Genomic DNA, 22,509 nt, shown 5'->3' on the forward strand with positions numbered 1-22,509 from the left:
TGAGCGGGATGGTGACGCTAATGATGGCGTCATCGCCGCTCACCATAGTGGTGGACTCCTCAAAGTTTTGGAGGATGTTACATATGTCTGACATCCATGTCCACTCCTGAGGTCTTATGTGTGGAGTCAAACCTGAATAACGACGGCCTTGTTGATGCTGGTATTCAATAACTGCCCTCTTCTGCTCACAAATCCTTTCCAACATATGCAGTGGAGAGTTCCAACGTGTGGGGACAACACAACAGTCGGTAAGCTGGAATCTGCGATCGCTGCTGAAGCATGGCAAGGGCGGCTGAAGCTGTAGCTACAATAACTTTCTAAAACGGGCACACAGGTGGCGTACTTTCACAAGCAGTTTCAGCAGCTCCGGGTAGCTTTTTAGAAAATGTTGAACAACGAGGTTAAGTACATGGGCCAGGCATGGTATATGTGTCAGTCCGCCTCGCCTCAGAGCCGCCACCAGGTTCCTACCATTGTCACACACAACCATGCCTGGCTGGAGGTTCAGCGGTGTCAGTCACACATCTGCCCGCTCTTTCAGAGCTGTCAACAACTCTTCAGCATTGTGTGGTTTGTCACCTAATCAAATTAGCTTCAGCACAGCCTGTTGCCGCTTGGCTTTGGCAGTGCTGCAATGTTTCCAGCTTGTAACTGATGTGCTCATTTCGGAGATGGAGTCTGAAGACGAGGAGGTGCAGGAGCTGTACACAGTGGGGGGCTACCCTGACTGACGTAGGGCCCGCAATCTATAGCGTCGGAAGGACGTGTTCCATCCCAAGGTCTGACGGGGTCCAGGCTTCCACTATATTAACCTAGTGTGCCGTCAGCAAGATGTACGATCCCTGGCCACAAGCACTTGTCCACGTGTCCGTGGTTAGGTGTACTTTCCCAGTAACTGCATTGTTGAGGGCATGGGTAATGTTGTGGGACAAGTGCTTGTGTAATGCTGGGACGGCACAGCGTGAGAAATAGTGGCAGGTGGGGACCGAGTACCTTGGGACGGTTGCCGCTATCAGGTTGCGGAAAGCTTCCGTCTCCACAAGCATAAAAGGCAACATTTCGAGCGCAAGCAGATGAGAAATGTGTGAATTTAGTACTGTGGCTTGTGGGGCGTTGGCTGCAAATTTCCGCCTACATTCCAATGACTGGGGTATGGACAACTGAAGGCTGCGCTGGGACAAGGACGTGGATATACTCGATGATGGTGCTATTTCACCGTGGGCAATGGCAGGTGCAGGGCATGAGGCATCTTCACATGCACCGTGGACAGGGGATTGGCTTGCACGCACAACAGTGGAAGAAGCAGTGGTATCACCAGCAGACATTGTTCCTGGAGCCTGGGGTTGGGCCCACAAAGTCAGGTGCTTTGCTGCCATGTGCCTGATCATGCTGGTGGTGGTAAGGCTGGTAGTTTTGTTACCCCTGCTGATGCTGGCATGACAGGTGTTGCAAATGACCTGTTTGGGGTTATCGGCAGAGTCTTAAAAAATAATCAGACTCGGGAAGACCTAACAGTTGGACTGGCAACTTCCGTCATGTTGGTGTTACGGGGAATGGTTGCCCGCCTTCTGTTTGTTCTGGCAATTGTGTCTCATCATTGTCCACCTCTTGTGATCATGGCTCAAATATTTGGGCATCGCTACATGGAATCTCATCTTGCCCCACTTCAAATGGACCAGGCAAGAGGAACGAATCTATAAATGGAAAACTTAACAGGTCTTCGGAGTGTCTGAGTGTGGGATCAGTTGTCTCTGGGCACTCAGCATTTTGGGAGGAAGGAAGATCAGGGTGAGGAATATGCAGTCCAGATTCACGACTGCTCAGACTATACCGTGTCGAAGACAGGGTGCTGGTGGTGGTGAATAAGTAACTGGAATTATTATTCGCTATCCAACCAACAACCTTTTCACACTGCTTGGGCTTCAATAGTGCTGTCTTGCTGCGGTCCACTAGGACTTCGGACACTAAGGTCCAGCGAGAAGATTTGGGTGTTTTTTGTGGCCCAATTTCAGCTTGCCCACGGTCTCGACCTCGGCATAAACCATCACGTCCACTTCCCCGTCCCTTGCCACGCGCCTTGCCCATTGTAAATGGACTAGAATATTATACATGTTCACTACAAATGGCTGAATTGGGAGCAAACTTGTATGTGATACGGGTGTGGGAAAACCATACTCTAAACTATCTAGACTGTAGTTAAAAAGGTTTTTTTTGCTATCAAATTGGTGTCAATAAGTACGGTAACAGACAGCAAAAACACTAGAATATGTAGGCCTAAAATGGCCAAAATTTTTGCACAGATAGATGAGGCCTGTCATTGAGATATCACACTGCCAAATATTTGGCCTGTTTTTTGTTTAAATTGCAAAATAGTGCTGTATATAACTAGAGTGACAGACAGGAAAACACTGGAATACCGGCCTAAAATGGCCAAACTTGGACCATGCAGATATATGAGGCCTGGCACGGAGATACCACACTGCCAAATATGTGGCTTGTATTTTTTAAAATGCAAAATAGTGCTGTATATAACTAGAGTGACAGACAGCAAAAAAATGGAATTTAGGCCTAAAATACCCAAATTTTTAGCACACAGATATATGAGACGTGTCACAGATATACCACACTGTAAAATATGTGGCCTGTATGTATTTTTTGAGGGGTTCAGCAAAATGGTGTCAAGAAATTGTGTAAGACACTCAAAAAAAATTCCACTCTACCATACCACATAAAAAATGAAAGATTTCTGCGCACTGAAAAGTGATGTTTGGGACCCCTTTAAAATTGCTGGATTTTTATGCTGTGCTAGGAAAAGGATCTGGCTGTATTGTGCATTGTCAAAAAGCACATGCAGAAAAAAAAAGGCTCTAGATTGCTTTACAATAAAATAATCTCTATTAATCTGGCAAAAAAAATTTCCTAGCCAATTAGACCTGGGGCTAGGTATATACGGTCAATATATGTTATAGATAGCAGCACCAGCAGACAGGAAGGGAATGGACCCTCTTGATGTATGCAATAATATGTATATACATACAGTGCCTGCAGGCCTTGTACTGATATGTATAGAGTGACGTACACTACCCTGCCTGCCTAACACTGGAACCTATATACTCCAGAATTAGTCCTTAGAAGGACTGTTGGTTTAGCTGGATTTGAGTAGTTTACGAAGGTAGAACCCACACTGACTAATATATCCCCAAATCTAACCCTATCTCAGCAGCAGCTTTCCCTACACTATCTCAATCTGGAGCTGATTGCGCTGAGCAGGGCGGCGTCCGGTCTCTTATACCTCTGATGATGCCGTGCAGCCAGCCAATCACTGCACGACCACAACAAAGATGGCTGCGGCGTTTCATTGCCTAGCAGACAATCCCTGCATGCTGATTGGGTCTCTAAAGAACGCCAAAAATGCTGGGTGGAGATCCGAGTTCCCGCCGAGTAATCCTGGAAATGGTCGGTGCTCGCCGAGTACACTAAGTACAGTGATACTCGGGCGAGCACGTTCACTCATCACTACTTCCTAACAAAAAAAATTTTGGTTCTAAAATTGTGCTGCTGTAAAGTAAACATGTGGGAAATGTTACTTATTAAGTTTTTTGTGTGTCATATCTCTGTGATTTAAGGGCATAAAACTTCAAAGTTGGAAAATTGCGAAATTTTCAAAATTTTCGCCAAATTTCCACTTTTTCACAAATAAATGCAAGTCATATCAAAGAAATGTTACCACTATCATGAAGTACAAAATGTCACAAGAAAACAATGTCAGAATCACCGGGATCCATGGAAGCGTTCCAGAGTTATTACCTCATAAAGGGACAATGGTCAGAATTGTAAAAATTGGCCCGGTCATTAACGTGCAAACCACTAAAGGGGGTAAGATACAAAGATTATGACTTACAGTCGGAGCACATCACCGGTAAGTGTGGGAGCAGAAAAACAATATAAATGATCATATTCTTAGAAAAATACACAATGCATGCAGTCATTTCCATTAGAAGCGAGACATTTGTGATTTACACCGACCTTAACAACACCCCATATATTCTGAGGTGCTAGAATACATTTTAGGTAAATTATACCTGTGGATTAAGTTTAGATCCCTTCTAAGTGCTCATATTACATGTGTGGAGCATGTTTTGTATAATGTCTAATTTGTCTTGCCTCAGCTCCCTAAATTCATAGTTTCTAATGTTATAAAAGTTTGTGCGCAATTTTTAGCTAATTTTGCCGATCCTGTAAGTTTGCTCCTTGAGCGCTCGTTCTAGGTATGGCATGTATACTTCAGGTTATGCTTACAGGTAAGAAGATATGAATGATAGGTTAGAATTACTCATCATGGTCTCTGTACCATTTTTCCAAAGCAGAAACATTTTATGAAGAATTTAATCATCCCGGTAGGGACAGACTGGGACTGAAATTCAGCCCTGGCATCTAAAAGCGCACAATCCCACACTGTCCCCACGAACAAAGCCCTGATAGGGATATCTATTAATAATATTACCCTGGAAGGAGGAAATCAAGATTTACTGCACAACCAATATTTCCAAAAATACTGCTATATAAGGTGCAATAATAATAGAAATATCACAATAATAATATACCCAAATATTACCAGCATATATAGTATTGATAATACCACCATACTGCTCATTAATGGGATTGTCCACTAGTAGGACAACCCCTTCTCAATCCGAACGTTTGCTCCTGTTAAAAATAAAACCCTTACACTCCCCTCTGGTGCCAGTGCTATTCCAGGGGTGTTTTTACTCACGTTCCCGGGGCTCATGTGATTTTGATACATTATACGAGCCATGCGGCAAATCAGTAGTGGCTTCACTCTCCCCATCTTCAGAGTAAGGCCAGGGTCAGACATGCGAGAAACTCGCACGAATCTCACATGTCAATACCCGGCACTGCCGCCGGCACTTGGGACCGGAGCGTGTGGCTGCAAAGAAATACATAGGGCCACACGCTCCTGTCCTAGTGCCGGCGGCAGTGCAGGGTGTTGACATGCGAGACTCGTCCGAGTTTCTCACATATCTGACCCCGACCTAATAAGTAGTCAAGAGAAAGTCAGGGCTGTGGCTGGCCGCTCACTTTCTCTCGATTACTCAGAATCGAGCTGCGGATGTGACTTCTTCCAGCAGTGAGAACAGGTCGGTAGACTGGCATTAGTAGTACAATGTCAGGCTGCCTTACTTGTTCTCCCCGTCACTGCTCTGATGTCCGACCTCCTGTCACTGCTGAACACTGCAAGTACCGGTGACAGGAGGAAACTGGAGGTCAGCTCAAAGTGCTGGGCTGCAACAAGATGGCGCCAGCTACATGTACAGTAATGCACTGGGCAGCTCAGGAGACGTGCAATGTTTGCAGCTGCGATAGCACCAAGCATAGAAGTAGAGATGGACGCCTGGGTCCCTTATAGCCCGGGGCTTTAGTATTTGTGGTGTGTAAGTGTCATTCTATGACACACATAAGAGAAAAAATGGCAGACCCCAGTGGATGAGTAAAAAAGTAATAAAAAAATGTTAATGCAATAAATGTTATTATGCTTTGAAAATTATCACAAAAATAAAAATGCTGATACAGAGCCGTACAGCTAAAGCGTTTAACCCCTTCCTGACATATGACGTACTATCCGTCCATGTGCCCTGGGCCTTAATGCCCATGGACGGGATAGTACGTCATCGCAATCAGCTGCACTCACGGGGGAGCGCAGCTGATCGCGGCCGGTTGTCAGCTGATTATCACAGCTGACACCCGGCACTATGTGCCAGGAGCGGTTACGGACCGCTCCCGGCACATTAACCCCCGGCACACTGCAATCAAACATGATCGGTGTTCCGGTGGCATAAGGGAAGAATCACGCAGGCAGGGGGCACACTGCGTGCTTCCCTGAAACCCTCGGAACAACGTGTTGTTCTCACATTGTTCAGAGGGTCTCCTCCCTGCATGCCCCCGGATCCAAGATGGCCACGGTGGCCTTCCGGATCCTGCAGGGTGCTGGCTTCTCAGTGCTTGCTGAGATCAGGCACTGAGAAGCCGCCTGCAGTGCATGTCAGATCGCTGGTCTGACACAGTGCACTGCAAAATGTCAGATCAGCGATCTGACACTATATAGTAATGTTCCACACTGGGACAATGTAATAAAATAAAAAAAGTGTAAAAATTTTTAAAAAATTCACAACAAATTCTGTTTTTTGGTAAATAGTACACATATTTAATATTGCCGCGTCCGTAACGACCCGCCCTATAAAACTGTCTCACTAGTTAACCCCTTTAAAAAAAAAAACAGGGCAAAAACCAATGCTTTATCATCATACCGCCGAACAAAAACTGGAATAACATGCAATCAAAATGAAGGCTATAAATAAACATGGTACCGCTAAAAATGTCATCTTCTCCCGCAAAATACGAGCTGCCATAGAGCGTCAGCAGCGAAAAAGTAAAAAAGTTATAGCTCGCAGAATAAAGCGATGCAAAAATAATTAATTTTAATATAAAATTGTTTTTATTGTATAAAAGCGCCAAGACATAAGAAAATTATATAAATGAGGTATCGCGGTACTGACCCGAAGAATAAAACCGTTTTATCAATTTTACCACACGCGGAACGGTGTAAACGTCCCCCCCCCAAAAGAAATCCATGAAATGCTGGTTTTTGTTCATTCTGCCTCCGAAAAATCAGAAAAGAGATAAAAAATGTCATGTGCCCGAAAATGGTACCAATAAAAACGCCAACTCTTCCCACAAAAAATAAGACTTCACATGACTCGGTGGGTCACAATATGGAAAAATTATAGCTCTCAAAATGTGGTGATGCAAAAACTATTTTTTGCAATAAAAAGCGTCTTTTAGCGTGTGACAGCCGCCAAACATAAAAACCCACCATAAACAGTAAATCAAACCCCCCCTTTATCACCCCCTTAGTTTGGGAAACATAATAAAATTTTAAAAAAATGTATTTATTTCCGTTTTCCCATTAGGGTTAGGGCTTGGGTTAGGATTAGGGGTGTGTTGGGGTTAGGGTTGGAGTTAGAATTGGGGGGTTTCCACTGTTTGGGCACATCAGGTGCTCTCGAAACGCGACATGATGTCTGATCTCAATTCCAGCCAATTCTGGATTTAAAAATTCAAACGGTGCTACTTCCCTTCCATGCTCTGCCATGTGCCCAAACAGTGGTTTAGCCCCACATATGGGGTATCAGCCTACTCAGGACAAATTGGACAAGAACTTTTGGGGTCCAATTTCTCCTGTTACCCTTGAGAAAATAAAAAATTGGGGACTAAAAGATAATGTTTGTGGAAAAAATGTGATTTTTTTATTTTCACCCCAGTCGTTACAAACTTCTGTGAAGTCCTTGAGGGTGCAAAGTGCTCACCACACATCTAGATAAGTTCCTTTGGGGATCTAGTTTCCAAAATGGGGTCACTTGTGGGGGGTTTCTACTGTTTAGGCATATTAGGGGCTCTCCAAATGCGACATGACACCCGCAGACCATTCCATCAAAGTCTGCATTCCAAAACGTCATTACTTCCCTATCGAGCCCCAACATGTGCCCATACAGTAGTTTTCTCCCACATATGGGGTATCAACGTACTCAGGACAAATTGGACAACAACTTTTGGGGTCCAAATTCTCCTGTTACCCTTGGGAAAAAAAATTGGGGACTAAAAGATCATGTTTGTGGAAAAAATGTTTTTTTATTTTCACGCCCGGGCATTATAAACTTCTGTGAAGCACTTGGGGGTTCAAAGTGCTCTCCACACATCTAGATAAGTTACTTGGGGGTCTCGTTTCTAAAATGAGGTCACTTGTGGGGGTTTCCACTGTTCAGGCACATCAGGGGCTCTCCAAACGCGACATAGCATCCGATCTCAATTCCAGCCAATTCTGCGTTGAAAAAGTCAAACGGCATTACTTCCCTTCCAAGCTCTGCCATGCGCCCAAACAGTTGTTTACCCCCACATATGGGGTATCAGCGTACTCAGGACAAATTGCACAATAACTTTTGGGGTCCTGTTTCCCTTGGGAAAATAAAAATTGGGGTGAAAAGATCATTTTTGTGGAAAAAATATGATTTTTTAATTTTACGGCTGTACGTTATAAACTTCTGTGAAGCCCTTGGGGGTTTAATTTTCTCACCACACATCTAGATAAGTTCCTTGAGGGGGTCTAGTTTCTAAAATGGTGTCAATTGTGGGGGGTTTCCACTTTAGGCACATCAATGGCTCTCCAAACGCGACATGGCGTCCAATCTCAATTCCAGCCAAATTTCCATCGAAAAAGTCAAACTGCGCTCCTTCCCTTCTGAGCTCTGCCATACGCCCAAACAGTGGTTTACCTGTATTACCTGTATATATGGGGTATCAGCGTGCTCATGAGAAATTGCACAATAACTTTTGCAGTCCAATTTCTCCTGTTACCCTTGGTAAAATAAAAAAAATTGGACCTGAAATAATTTTTTTGTGAAAAAAAAGTTAAATGTTCATTTTTTTTAACATTCAAAAAATTCCTCTGAAGCACCTGAAGGGTTAGTAAACTTCTTGAATGTGGTTTTGAGCACCTTGAGGGGTGCAGTTTTTAGGATGGTGTCACTTTTGGGGATTTTCTATCATATAGACCCCTCAAAGTGACTTCAAATGTGATGTGGTCCGTAAAAATAAAATGGTGTAAAAATGAGAAATCGCTGGTCAAATTTTGACCCTTATAACTTCCTAACAAAAAAAAATTGGTTCCAAAATTGTGCTGATGTAAAGTAAACATGTGGGAAATGTAACTTATTAAGTTTTTTGTGTGTCATATCTCTGTGATTTAAGGGCATAAAAATTCAAAGTTGGAAAATTGCGAAATTTTCAGAATTTTCGCCAAATTTCCATTTTTTTACAAATTAACGCAAGTTATATCAATGAAATTTTACCACTATCATGAAGTACAATATGTCACGAGAAAAACAATATCAGAATCACCGGGATCCATTGAAGCGTTCCAGAGTTATTACCTCATAAAGGGACAGTGGTCAGAATTGTAAAAATTGGCCCGGTGTAACAGGCCAGATTAACCCCTCGCCCAAAATATACCGGGGTTAAAGTGGCCTAGGCCAGATTACACCCCGGGTATATTCTGGTCTAGGCCAAACTATACCTCGGGGTATAAATTGGCCTAGGCCAGTTTATACCCCTCTGGGCCAGAATATATCAATCACCTCGGGTATATTCTGACCTAGGCCAAACTATGCCCCGGGTATAAATTGGGCTAGGCCAGATTATACCCCTCCGGGTCAGAATATACCCAAGTTGCTGTAGATCAGATTTTTCACACTTTTGAGAACCATCAAAAATGGGGCCCCAGACAGTGCACGGGGTCCCAGGCAGCACACGGGGCCCCAAGGTAGCACACAGGGGCAGAGACAGTGAACAGGTTCCCAGGCAGCACACGTGGCCCCAGGCAGCACACGTGGCCCCAGGCAGCACACGGGGCCCCAGGCAGAGCACAGGAGCCACAAGCAGCACATGGGGGCCCCAGGCAGCGCACAGGGCCCCCCGCAGCACACAGCCCCAGACAGAGCACAGGGGCCCCAGGCAGTACACAGGGCCCCAGGCAGTACACAGGGCTCCAGGCAGCACACAGGGGCAGAGACAGTGAACGGGGTCCCAGGCAGCACACAGGGAGGCAGAGACAGAGTGCAGAGGGGGTAGAGACTGTCTCTGCCCCCCTGTGTGCTGTCTGGGACCCCTGTGCAATGTTTAGGACCCCATGCGCTACCTGGGGCTCCGTGTGTTGACTGGGGCCCCTGTGCTCTGTCTGGGGCTCCTTGTGCTGCCGGTGGCCCCATGTGTTGCCTGGGGCCCTCATGTGCTGCCTGGGGCCCCTGTGTGCTGTCTCTGCCCCTTGTGTGCTGCCTGGGGCCCCTGTGTGATGCCTGGGGCCCCTGTACTCTGCCTAGGGGCCCTGTTTGCTCCCTGTGCTCTGCCTTGGGCCCCGTGTGCTGCCTGTGGCCCCTATGCTCTGCCTGGGGTATTATGTGCTGCCTGGGGCCCTGTGCACTGCCTGGGGCCACGTTTTTGATGGTTCTCAAAAGTGTGAAAAATCTGATCTACAGCAGCTGGGGTATATTCTGAACCGGAGGGGTATAATCTGGCCTAGGCCAATTTATACCTCAGGTGTATTCTGGGCGGGGGGTTAATCTGGCCTGTTAACATGCAAACTACCATGGGGGTAAAGGGGTTAAAGGTAGAGTTCACATGTTGCATATATGGTGCTAATTGTTCCACAGCGTACCTACCGCTAATTTGGCATAACAGTCACAGGACAGAGATATATTATTTTAGTTGGGAGCTTTTTGTCAAGAGAACCTTATAGTTCCCCATGTCTAATGAGGGATAGTATAGAGTATACTCCAAATGATGCACAGTGGCTTGGTCAAAATTACTGTCATTGTGTGAACAATTAAGCAAGCTGAAGACAAAATGATCTCACCGCACATTTCCTTTGCATTATATACAAAAAAAATTATACATATTTTCATCTTTTACATTTTAAAAATTACAAAAAAAGGAAAATTGTGTGACCTCTGAAATATCGTTATGGACTGAAGGAAAGTCAGCACCGCGGGACCGACTGATATAAAGGCCACATTTATAGGGGTAATCAGGACTAATCAGAACATCCTCTGATCCTTCAGTTCTCCAGTTATTCCCTGACTATTGCATTTACTACTTGCCCCTGAGGATGGGCGTATTCCTGTGTAATGCTTTATTCTCATCAGTGATCTAGAGACAAAAGTAGTAATATTAAGAAACACATATAAATGGATGAAGCTGCTTGATCTCTAGTGATTACAGGTATATGACATAACGTGACATCACTTGTGTTCCGCTGCTCATGATGTCACAGTGAGATCACCATTATGACATCATTCGTGTTCCGCTCCTCTGTGATGTCACAATGAGATCACCATTGTGACCTCACGGACTGAGGGGTTATACGGAGTGACACTGCAGGAAGAGGCTTTGTCTGGAAAGACTCACTGTGTGTTACACACTTAGCGATATTCCTCCAGGATAATCTGCTGTTTTGATTTCTATTGATCGTGACTGAGCTAATAAGATCTGTACAAGGCGCTCCTATCAACATCCGCCGCCAGCATTCCGGGGCTTTGGCCCCTGGAGGTAAGTGTTTTCACAGATATTTATCCAATATGGGGTTATTGTTAGTAAGTTACATGGTACATTTTTTGGAGGATTCTTCATGTGTCACTTGTAATCCCGGAGCCTTCTCCCATCATGTATTCCCTATTCCAGGCTCAAACAAATTGTAAGCTTGAATGGAGATCCCCTGTAAGCGATAAAGAAGTCACGTGTATCTCTGATCTTCATATGTGTGACTTCATCAATACTTTGGGGGAAAATAATTACAAATTTATGGTGATGTCATGATCCAGGTCGGGGTTTGCTTCTTGCTTTTCTTTCCCCGGCCTGGTCATGGAGGGGTTAACTTTTCCTGCCTCTCTTCCGTTCTTGGGTGGCTATGTATTGGTGCTGTTTTTTTGTAGCCTTTGTCAGTGATAGCTCTGGTCCTTGGATTGAGTTTCTCCAACTTGTTGGGATTTACTATTTTCCTGATCTGTTCAGTCTTAGAGTTCAGACCCCCATACACATGAGACCAGTGACAGACCAATTCCCCAATATCAGCAGCTCTGCCGACAGTCCAAGTGTTGATCTTTTTGTTCCCAGCTAAATAAGCCGTCGCCAGAGGAATCTACCAGCGGCTTTCTTACATAGAACACAGGTGCGATCGGCAGACTTAGCGCTCCTGTGTATGGAGGAGTCAGGAGAAATATCTGCCGGCTGAACAGATCAGCTGAACCATGGGCCGACAGCTATGTGTTGTGTATATGTCCCCTTACTCATAGGAATGATCCTAGGTCTGGTTACGTAAAAGTGCAAAGTATAATGTCTGTATTAGTAGCTCCAAATATCTGACATCTATTCTTTTCTTCCAATAGAATACTTCATTATGGATACTCTACATCCTGCCATCTACTTCTTCCTTGGATTCGTCTCCTGTGTCGTCTGTACCATCATCTGTGGGTAAGTCTTATACTGATTTATGGGCTACACGGGAGTCTATAGAAGAAACATCCCATCTTCAGGTCATCACACGATTCAGGAAAGGGAAACATCTAGAGAAGATGTTTAGAGGGTCATAAGCCGGCTCTGACCGGTCCGAGCACAATGGACTTTTCTGTATAATTGAAAAAAATGATTGTCATAGATCACAAAAATGACTGCAGATCGGGAGAGACAAAATAGACGACGAAAAATAAATGTCTTCATAACATTCTGCAGAACACAGATAGACTTTACTTTACAATTTGCTACATGACTTCTGTTTTATCACTTTATAGACTTCTGATAAAGAAATGCTGGAGAAAAGATACAGGAAAAGACACCACGAAGGCAGATACAGAGAATAGGGCTGATGCTGACGGTACGTACAGCCTCACTAATCTGACATTATCAGCGTCGGACTGGAGTACCTTGGGCCCACCAGAGAAAATCATTCTTGAGGCCCACTATGTAGCTACATAGAAATAAATACAAGACCACCAATTGTGTAGTAAAACACGCTAATATCAGGGTATAATATAAGGTAGTACATGTAGCAGGGTTTAGGGTAGCCCTCTCATAGAATATAATGTAGCCTCCCTCATGGAATATAATGCAGCCCCCCTTATGGAATATAATGCAGCCCCCCTCATAGAATATAATGCAGCCCCCTTCATAGATTATAATGCAGCCCAGCTCATAGAATATAATGTTGCACCCCACAAAATATAATTTAACCCCCTCATAAGGTATAATGCAGTTCCTACCATAAAATATAATGTAGCACCCTCATAGGGTATACTGCAGCCCTCTCAAATAGAATAATGCGGCCCCCCAGAGTATACTGTAGCCCCCTCATAGGGCATAATGCTGCCCCATCATATAGTATGATGTAGTCCCCTGAGAGAATAATGCAGCCCCACCACAGAATATAATGCAGCCCCCATAGAGTATACTGTAGCCCCCCCAGAATATAATGTAGTTCCTGAGAGAATAATGCAGTCCCCCCACAGAATACAATGTAGCCCCCACTTAAAGAATAATACAGCCCCCCTCAGAGTATAATGCAGCCCCTCTCCACCTCCATCATTGTCCTCATCGCCACCTCCATCATTGCCTTCTCCCGCACCACCCCATCATTGCCCATTTCACCACCTCTATCTTTGCCTCCTTCCCCACCACCCTATCATTGCCAATCTCCAATACACACATCTCCAATACACACACACAGCACCACTCTCTCTCATACTCACACACAAAGCACCACACCGCATACACACAAACACACACGCATGCACACAGACACACAGCACACTCACCTCTCTGCAAGTTCCCCGCAGCACATCCCAGCAGCCACTTTCTCGCCGGCAGCTTTCTGTCTGAAACAGCCGCACGCTGAATGATGACATCCAGCTGCGTTGTCTCAGACAGGAAGCAGGATGCCGGGATGTGTGCGGGGAACTTGCGGAGAGGTGAGTGTGCTGTGTGTCTGCGTGCGTGTGTGTATGTGGTGCAGTGCGGTGCGATGCTTTGTGTGTGAGTGTGAGAGAGTGGAGCAGTGGTGGTGGGGTTTTACATGCAGGCAGTGTTAACTGCAGCCAGCGGCTAGCGCTGCCTACTATTAAAGTAAAATGGTATTCACTCCTCTCCACGCCCATGGGGGCATGGGTTGACGTGAATATTCATATCTCTTTAGCAGCAGGGACAGGTTCCTGTCTCCAGCTGCTGCCCCGCAGGCTCAGGGCAGCCCCCTTCAACTCAGGGGCCCTATAGCCGCTGGCTGGGTGCCCCTTGACGAGTGGGGGCCCTAGGCAGCTGCTGGCCAGTATGCCAGCAGGTGTCAGTGCCTGAGACCACCGGAGAATCGCAGTCCGCATTTTAAAGCTGAATAATTACTCAAGTCATATTCTGATTAGCTTCTTTCAATACATGAAATCTGTTTCAGAGTACGGTCACACTAAGCAAAAATTGATCTCTTGGCAGGAAAGAAGCTGCAGAAACAAAATCTGTTTTCCTTGTTTTGTTTCTTGCATTTTGTAGCGTTTTTGATGCTTTTTTGTGTGTTTTTTGCAGCGGTTTTGGCGTGCTCGATTTATCTCTTGTGCATGCTGAAACATATTGAAGCTTTTATATTATCAATGCTAATGTCAATGTTCTGTGTTACAGATGATGCAGGTGACGATGCTCCTCATGGACTGACGGCCACAAAGACAGATGTCGTCAAAAACACCGATAACTCTTCATCTGGCCCTGGTTATATTGCCATCGATATAGACCCAGATGAGGATGTGATCGTCTCCTCTGATGGTAAGTTCTCAGATTTTCATATGTTTAACAGAAAAAAACTGCCTAGTTAAAATAAAAAATCTCTAAAAGGAACATGTTGGTGAATAACCCCATATATCAGGGGCAGACATATCATTGATGCAACCACAGGGGCCCAAGAGGTAAGGGGGGCCATTACCACCTACAAAGTAGGTGAAATTTTGCATTATGATGAGCTATTGGACTGTAAAGGGCCTTTATACTATTCTTGCACAGGGGCCCTTTTTGGTTTGTGTCCGCCAGTGTCATACATGAATGATACCCGGAGGATTTGGCCATTCTATTTTTCGTAATTAATAGTACCATTTAGAGATGATAATACCTTTGTCATTTTAATATTTGTAACAAACGTATAAAAGCTTTTATTTTAATGATGCTGATGTCAATGTTCTATGTTTCAGAAGAACAAGAGGATGACAACTCTAACGTCAGTGACGATGCTCCTCATGGACCAATGGCCGAAAAGAGAGATGTGTGTACAAACACCGATAACTCTTCTTCTGGCCCTGATTATGTGGTCATCGATATAGATCCAGATGAGAATATGATCATCTCCACTTACAGTAAGTTTTCATGTTTTTATGATTTTTTTTTAGCAGAAAACATCTGCCTAATATAAATAGTCTCTGAAAGAAGCGTGTAGGTGATTCCACCCTATACACAGAGGTAGATCTTGTGGTTTGCTCCCCTATTTTTATACTGTTCTGTATCGTCAGCCTTTTTTCTTTGATCACACTCATCTTCATGATGCCCTACGCATGTCCGCCAGACAAAAAAAAACTATTTGATTTTCTAATTTTTTTTTAAGAGACTATGATACTTTTAGATATTTTTTTTTAGAATATGGGTGAAAAGAGACTAACGGCTGTGTGAGGCCATTATAGCGGGATCTCTTGGCAGTGCAGAATTTATATTGATTACCCCAATGAGCTTATATGTGAAACAGAGTGTGACCACTGATATATGGTAATGGACTTAAAGGGGAAGTCAGCACCATGGGACCTACTGATATAAAGGCCACGCTATCTGTGTAATCAGGACTGATCAGATAATCCTCTGATCCTTTAGTTCTCCAGTTGTTCCCTGCTTATTGCATTTACTTCTTGCCGCCTGATGATAGTCATCTTCCAGCATGAATCCTGTCAGCGTCGGACTGGAGCACCTTGGACCCACCAGAGAAAATTATTCTTGGGGCCCACTATGCAGCTACATAGCAATAAATACAAGACCACCAATATCACGCTAAACACGCTAATATCAGGATATAATGTAAGGTAGTAGATGTCTTAATTATGTAGCAGGGTTTGGGGTAGCCCTCTCATAGAATATAATGTAGCCTCCCTCATAGAATATAAAGTAGCCTCCCACATGGAATATAATGCAGCCCCCCTCATAGAATATAATGCAGCCCCCTCTCATAGAATATAATGCAGTCCACCTCATAGAATATTATGCAGCACCCCACAAAATATAATGCAACCCCCTCATAAGGTATAATGCAGTTCCTACCATAGAATATAATGTAGCCCCCTCATAGGGTATACTGCAGCCCCTCTCATATAGTATAATACAGCACCACCACAAAATATAATACAGCCCCCTCATAGGGCATAATGCTGCCCTCTCATATAGTATGATGTAGTTCCCTGAGAGAATAATGCAGTCCCCCACAGAATTTATATTGTAGCCTCCTCATAAAGAATAATGCAGCCCCCTCACAGAGTATAATGCACCTCCATCATTATTCTCCCCCTCCACCCCCATCATTGCCCATTCCACCACCTCAATCATTGCCTCCTCCCGCACAACGACCATTGTCCTTTCCAGCACTACCATCATTGTCCTTTACACCACAACCATCATTGTTTTCTCCCCCACAACACCCATTATTGACAATTTCAACACCTCCGTCATTGCCTCCCCCCACCACCATCATTGAGTATACTGTATCCCCAGAATATAATGTAGTCCCCTTAGAGAATAATGCAGTCCCCCCACAGAATATAATGTAGCCCCCACATAAAGAATAATACAGCCCCCCTCAGAGTATAGTGCAGCCCCTCTCCACCTCCTTCATTGTTCTCCCCCTCCACTCCCATCATTGTCCTCATCGCCACCTCCATCATTACCTTATCCTCACCACCCCATCATTGCCCATTTCACCACCTCCATCATTGCCTTCTTCCCACCACCCCCATGATCCTTCCCCACCACCCTATCATTGCCAATCTCCAATACACACACAGCACCACTCTCACTCATACACACACAGCACACCACTCTCTCATACTCAAACACAAAGCACTGCACCGAATTACACACAAACACACACACATGCACGCAGACAGACACACGGCACACTCACCTCTCCGCAAGTTCCCCGCAGCACATCCCGACAGCCACTTTCTCACCGGCAGTTTTCTGTCTGAAACAGCCGCACGCTGAATGATGACATCATCCAGCTGCGTTGTCTCACACAGGAAGTGCCAGGCAGAAAGCAGGATGCCAGGATATGTGCGGGGAACTTGCGGAGACGTTAGTGTGCTGTGTGTCTGTCTGCATGCATGTGTGTATGTGGTGTAGTGCGGTGTGATGCTTTATGTGTGTGTGAGAGTGGATCGGTGGTGGTGGGGCTTTACATGCGGGCAGTGTTAGCTGCAGCCTGCTGCTAATACTGCCTGCCTGTTAAAGTAAAATGGTATTCACTCCTCTCCACACCCATGGGGGCATGGGGAGACGTGAATATTCATTTCTCTTTACCAGCAGGGACAGGTTCCTATCTCCAGCTGCTACTCCGCAGGCACAAGGCGGTCCCCCTTCACTCAGGGGCACCATAACCACTCGCTGGGGTCCCCTGGAGCAGTGGAGGCCCTAGGCAGCTCCTGGTCAGTATGCCAGCAGGTGTCAGTGCCTGGGCCCACCTGAGAATCCTCCGGTTCTCCGGTGAACCAGTACGGCCCTGAATCTTGTGTAATCAGTGATTTAGAGACAAAACTAGTAGTATTAAGAAACACATAAAAATGGATGAAGCTGCTTTATTATTAGTGGCTACAGGTATCTCAGGTACATCGTGACATCACCTGTGTGGACATACGATGCTCCCTGCCATGAGGTCACAACTGTGATATCGTTGGGGATCAATATTGTGTAAGAGAAAAAAAGTCACGTGCGTCTCTGATTTCCATATCTGTGATTTCATCAGTACTACGGGAGTAACAATTACAAATTTATTATAATTGGGGATTTTCTTCAACTCTGGACCCATGGCTGAAAAGAGAGTTAAACAACATCTCTAAGTCTGACCCCAGTTATGTAAATATCAGTATCGACCTAGATGAGGATGTGATCATCTCCTCTGACAGTAAGTTCTAGGCTTTTATAACATATATTTAATAGAAAAAAAAACAGTATAATAAAAAAACTCAAAGTAGATAGCTGGTTGTTTGATGCTTCTATTTTCATACTTTACAATTTAGCGGATATAATCTGTCACCAGGTTTCTGCTACCTCATCTGAGAGCAGCCTGATGTAGGCAAAGAGAAGCTGAATCCAACAATTTATAACTTGGATTACTGGGTGCAGCCATTCTCACACAATCAGAGCTTTTAGATTTAGCAATGAAGCAGAGTTGAGAAATCTTCCCCCGCCCACACCAGGCTCCGTCCATAGACAGTGAGCTGCTTATCACAGGAGGGGGCGTTGCCGGGCCAGGAGGCATGTGCTCCTGAGTCCCAGCAATACTAAGCTCCTGGTGCTAAAGCAACCATTAAAGGTAAACAACAGGATAGAGCTTGATAAGGGAGGCATCATTCAAATCTGTGTTTTCACCCCTACAGCAGGCTGTCTCCAGCTTACATAGCAAAAACCTACCGACAGATTACCTTTAATATTGATTATCAAACTCAGAAGCTTTGACTGTAAAAATGTTAATTTCAATGTTACACCTTACAGGAGAAAACTGGGATGAAATAATTATTGGACGCAATGTCGAAAACAAAGATGTCCTCGAAAACAACAAAATTTCTATTTTTGGTCCCGGATATGTAATCATCAATAAGCACCCAAATGAGGATGTGACCATCTCTGACAGTAAGTTCTCAGGCTTTTCTAACATATGCTTAATAGAAAAACAGCAGCCTAATAAAAAATCTCTACAAGGAGATAAATGGTTGTTTGATCCTTCTGTTTCCATACTTCACAATTTAGCGATTTTAAAACCAGTAATATTGATATTCTTTAACAAAGAAGCTTTTATTTTAGTAATGTTAATTTGAGTGTTACACCTTACAGGAGAATATTTGGATAAAACAAATATTGAAATGAGGAAGATGCTCATGGACCCACTGCCGAAAACAGAGATGTCCTCGAAAACACCGACATCTCCACGCCTGGACCCCATTATGTAATCGTCACCGTGACGATTTAGACTGTGCTCGTCGCCTCGGACAGTAAGTTCCTTTTTTTCCATGTTGATAAGAAGAATGCTTACTACCATAAATATAATCTGTTCTATTCTGCATAACTTGCATAAACTAAAAATCTGCCATCCTAAGCAATATATTATTGAACTGCAGTTCAAGCAATTTCTTAAAATTTCCTGGCCCTCAATCTCAGAGCGACAGAGTAGAATCAATGTCCATTAATGAACAACTAATTATTTATACACTATCATTTACAAAACAAGAGGGCAGAGGACTTATTCCGCCTCCTCCTCTGACTCCTCCTTTGTCTACTCCTCCGCCTCCTCAAAATTTTGAGAAACATCTTGTCCTGGACAAAGACAGAGAGAAATATAAAGTCGTCATGAAGTTTGTTTTTCAGGAACTTCTGGCCTATGCCAACAAAAACCGAATGTAAGGTTTTAGGCTGCGTGCACACGCTGCGGATTCCGCTGCGTTTCCGCAGCGGTTTTGGCCGCTGCGGACACGCAGCAGTTTTAGCTGCGGTGTACAGTACCATTCATTTGAATGGGAAAAAAAAAACGCTGTGCCGACGCTGCGGAAAAAACCGCGCGGATTTGCTGCGGTTTTGAATCCGCAGAAAGAATTGCATGTCAATTCTTTCTGCGGAAACCGCTGCGGGTTCCTATCTCCACCATTGTGGAGATAGTGAATCCGCAGGACCAAACCGCAGGCAAAACCGCAGATAATCCGCAGGTCTTTGGACCTGCGGATTATCTGCGGTTTTTGCAAAATCCGTGCGGATTAATCCGCAGCGGAATCCGCAGCGTGTGCACGCAGCCTTAGAGCTTTTAAATATATTTTACTAGATTAAGGCCCGATGCTATCGCATCGGGAGGATAGTGACACACCTCTTGCCATGTTAACCCTCAACACACACCTCCTCAACACACACTCCTCTCACCTTTCACCATCTCCACTCACGTCCCCCCCTTCTTTCACTCCACATACGACCCTTTCTCTCACTCCGTCTCTCATACTCACGCCGTCATCGCCGCTGCTCCACGATCCCCGACATCTTCTTCCGCCGGCGCTATCCTGGATCCAGACGTTGTCCACGCCGGCGACATGTTCTGGCGTGGACAATGTCGGGATCCAAAATGGTGTCGGCGAAATCTTGTGAGATTTTGCCGACGCCATTTTGGATCCCGACTTCATCCACGTCAGCGACATGTTCTTGCGGCGAAGCCATCTTGAGTATTGCCGGATTTCACGATACTCAGGATGGCGTCGCCACAAGAACATGTTGCTGGCATGGACAACGTCTGGATCCAGGATGGCGCCGGCGGAAGATGTCGGGGATGGTGGAGCAGCGACGATGACGGCGTGAGAATGAGAGACGGAGTGAGAGAAAGGGTCGTATGTGGAGTGAAAGTGAGTGGACGTGAGTGGAGATGGTGAAAGGTGAGAGGAGTGTGGGTTGAGGAGTGGTGTGTTGAGGTTAACATGGCAAGAGGTGTTCTGTGACGTCACCAGTTACAACTGGATGGAAGTTGTTACAACCCGGAAGCTGCTTAGCGCATTTATTATTTTTTATGATCTATGTTATGTATTAGTTTTAACAGGAAATAGGCTAAATAATTAGGAATTGGGCACCAATGGCCTAAATATCAATGCGTTACTTTTTTTTATGCAAGCTATATCAGAAGTCTGTGAGCCAAGAATTGCTGGACTGCAGGAGAAAGGGAGTTGTCATTCTCAAATCACAAATACAATAAAGAATAATATAAATTATCTTTAATAAATCACAATACATAACAATATTGGATGAGTATATGACTACAAATAAAAAACACAAACTACAGTGGGTGGTCATGGCAAGAACAAACAGATGAATATTTAATCACGATCACATTTTATACATAGCAATACTGACTTAAAGTGCAAATGTAAAAAATCAAAAGAGCTGATGGCAGAAGAAAAAGTGCTCTATATCCAATGTACTACCAGATGCCATAAGCAAATACTTGTACTAATAACTAAGCCTTAGTAATACAGAAAACCAATAATAAAAACTCAAGTCAGTACCAAGTACAATTAAGCATGCTATAATTCCAAAACTGCCACTCCACCACTTAACCCTGACACTTGTTTCACCGTCAATCACAGCTTTTTTATGGGGCTATAGGAATGACATACTGATAGGGAATTTAGATTGTGAGCCTTCAGGGACAGCGATGCTAATGTGTGCAAAACTGTAAAGCGCTGCGGAATTTGTTAGCGCTATATAAAAATAAAGATTATTATAAAGATTATTAATGAGGTGCAGTGCTGTATATACCATGAGGGAGGGATTGCTAGTAAGCTGTGGTCTAAACACAGAAGATCCTAAAATAATAGGCAGGGTGCTATTATTCATATAACAGCACTGATAGGATGCAGAACATACCTGAACATAGACATTAAATAATACCCATTATGTATTATATAGTACAGTATTATAATCTATAGTTAAAGGATGACAAGTAAATGTCTTCTGTCGCCCCTGTCATTATAATCTGTCTGCTTGTACATGTATTAATCTTTACTGTTTTGCTAATTTTGTGACATTTATATTGCAGGTGAGGCAGAGTACGGTCTCGCTGTGAACCCACAATGAACATGGGATCCAGCTGGAGACAACAACTTTACATCAGCAAAAAGAGGCAGATTCCAGGCTTAGTCTCTGTTCTCCACCACTGGATACGACATTACTGGACTTTCTGCAGCTAGACGCACTCACTGAACAAGTGGGTTTCCTACTGCACAACAAGGCAGATTCCGGGCTCGGTCTCTGTTCTCCACTATTGGATATGACATTACTGGACTTTCCGCAGCTAGACGCACTCACTGAACAAGTGGGTGTGTCCTACTGCACAACAAGGCAGATTCCAGGCTTGGTCTCTGTTCTCCACCACTGGATACGACATTACTGGACTTTCTGCAGCTAGACGCACTCACTGAACAAGTTGGTTTCCTACTGCACAACGAGGCAGATTCCGGGCTCGGTCTCTGTTCTCCACCATTGGATATGACATTACTGGATTTTCCGCAGCTAGACGCACTCACTGAACAAGTGGGTTTCCTACTGCACAACAAGGCAGATTCCGGGCTCGGTCTCTGTTCTCATCAATGAACATCTACAGCTTAAGGGAAGTGCAGACTTTCAGCCATGGTGCCCTAGAGGTTTCCTCCACTGGAGGTTTTTCCTCTCCTGAGTGCTGAAGGTCCACTCTTCGTGAATCAAGTGCCCCTCATCATCATTATTATTACACAAAAGCGGGACTAACTCCTAGCCGCGGTCTACGGACCAAACATTGGGCATGGGCAGGGCCTTGGGGGCAGATCCCAAGTGCGCTCAACCATGTGAAATAGCTTACGCTCAGGAACATTGAGGGATAGCGCTATCGGATAGCTCTACCCGTTCATTTCCTTTAGAAATAGAACTATGGGATAGCTCTACCCGTTCACTTTCTTCATGGATAGCGCTATCGGGTAGCTCTAGCCAAACAGTATTAACGATAGAGCTTTTTCATACACAAGGTAGGAGTGGCAAGAGAGGTACACCAGGTATTTATGTTTGCTGTTAGTCTGCACATACGCCAGTCTGGTGCGTGGTTATACCCCTTTG

At 44.6% G+C, this 22,509-nt stretch overlaps 1 protein-coding gene across 1 annotated transcript; it reads left to right on the plus strand.

Moving 5' to 3' along the window:
* Positions 1-10,248: 10,248 nt before the first annotated feature.
* On the plus strand, positions 10,249-19,296 carry LOC141083174 (uncharacterized). The gene is made up of 5 exons (XM_073567342.1): positions 10,249-12,496; positions 14,281-14,421; positions 14,841-15,002; positions 18,391-18,659; positions 19,054-19,296. Exons 1-5 carry the CDS (start codon positions 12,388-12,390, stop codon positions 19,294-19,296), a joined length of 924 nt encoding a protein of 307 aa, XP_073423443.1. The 5' UTR covers positions 10,249-12,387.
* Positions 19,297-22,509: the final 3,213 nt, after the last annotated feature.

Source organism: Dendrobates tinctorius, unplaced genomic scaffold (assembly GCF_039654945.1).
Source record: "Dendrobates tinctorius isolate UK_male_01 unplaced genomic scaffold, ASM3965494v1 ptg000020l, whole genome shotgun sequence".
In the NCBI taxonomy this organism is placed as follows: domain Eukaryota; kingdom Metazoa; phylum Chordata; class Amphibia; order Anura; family Dendrobatidae; genus Dendrobates; species Dendrobates tinctorius.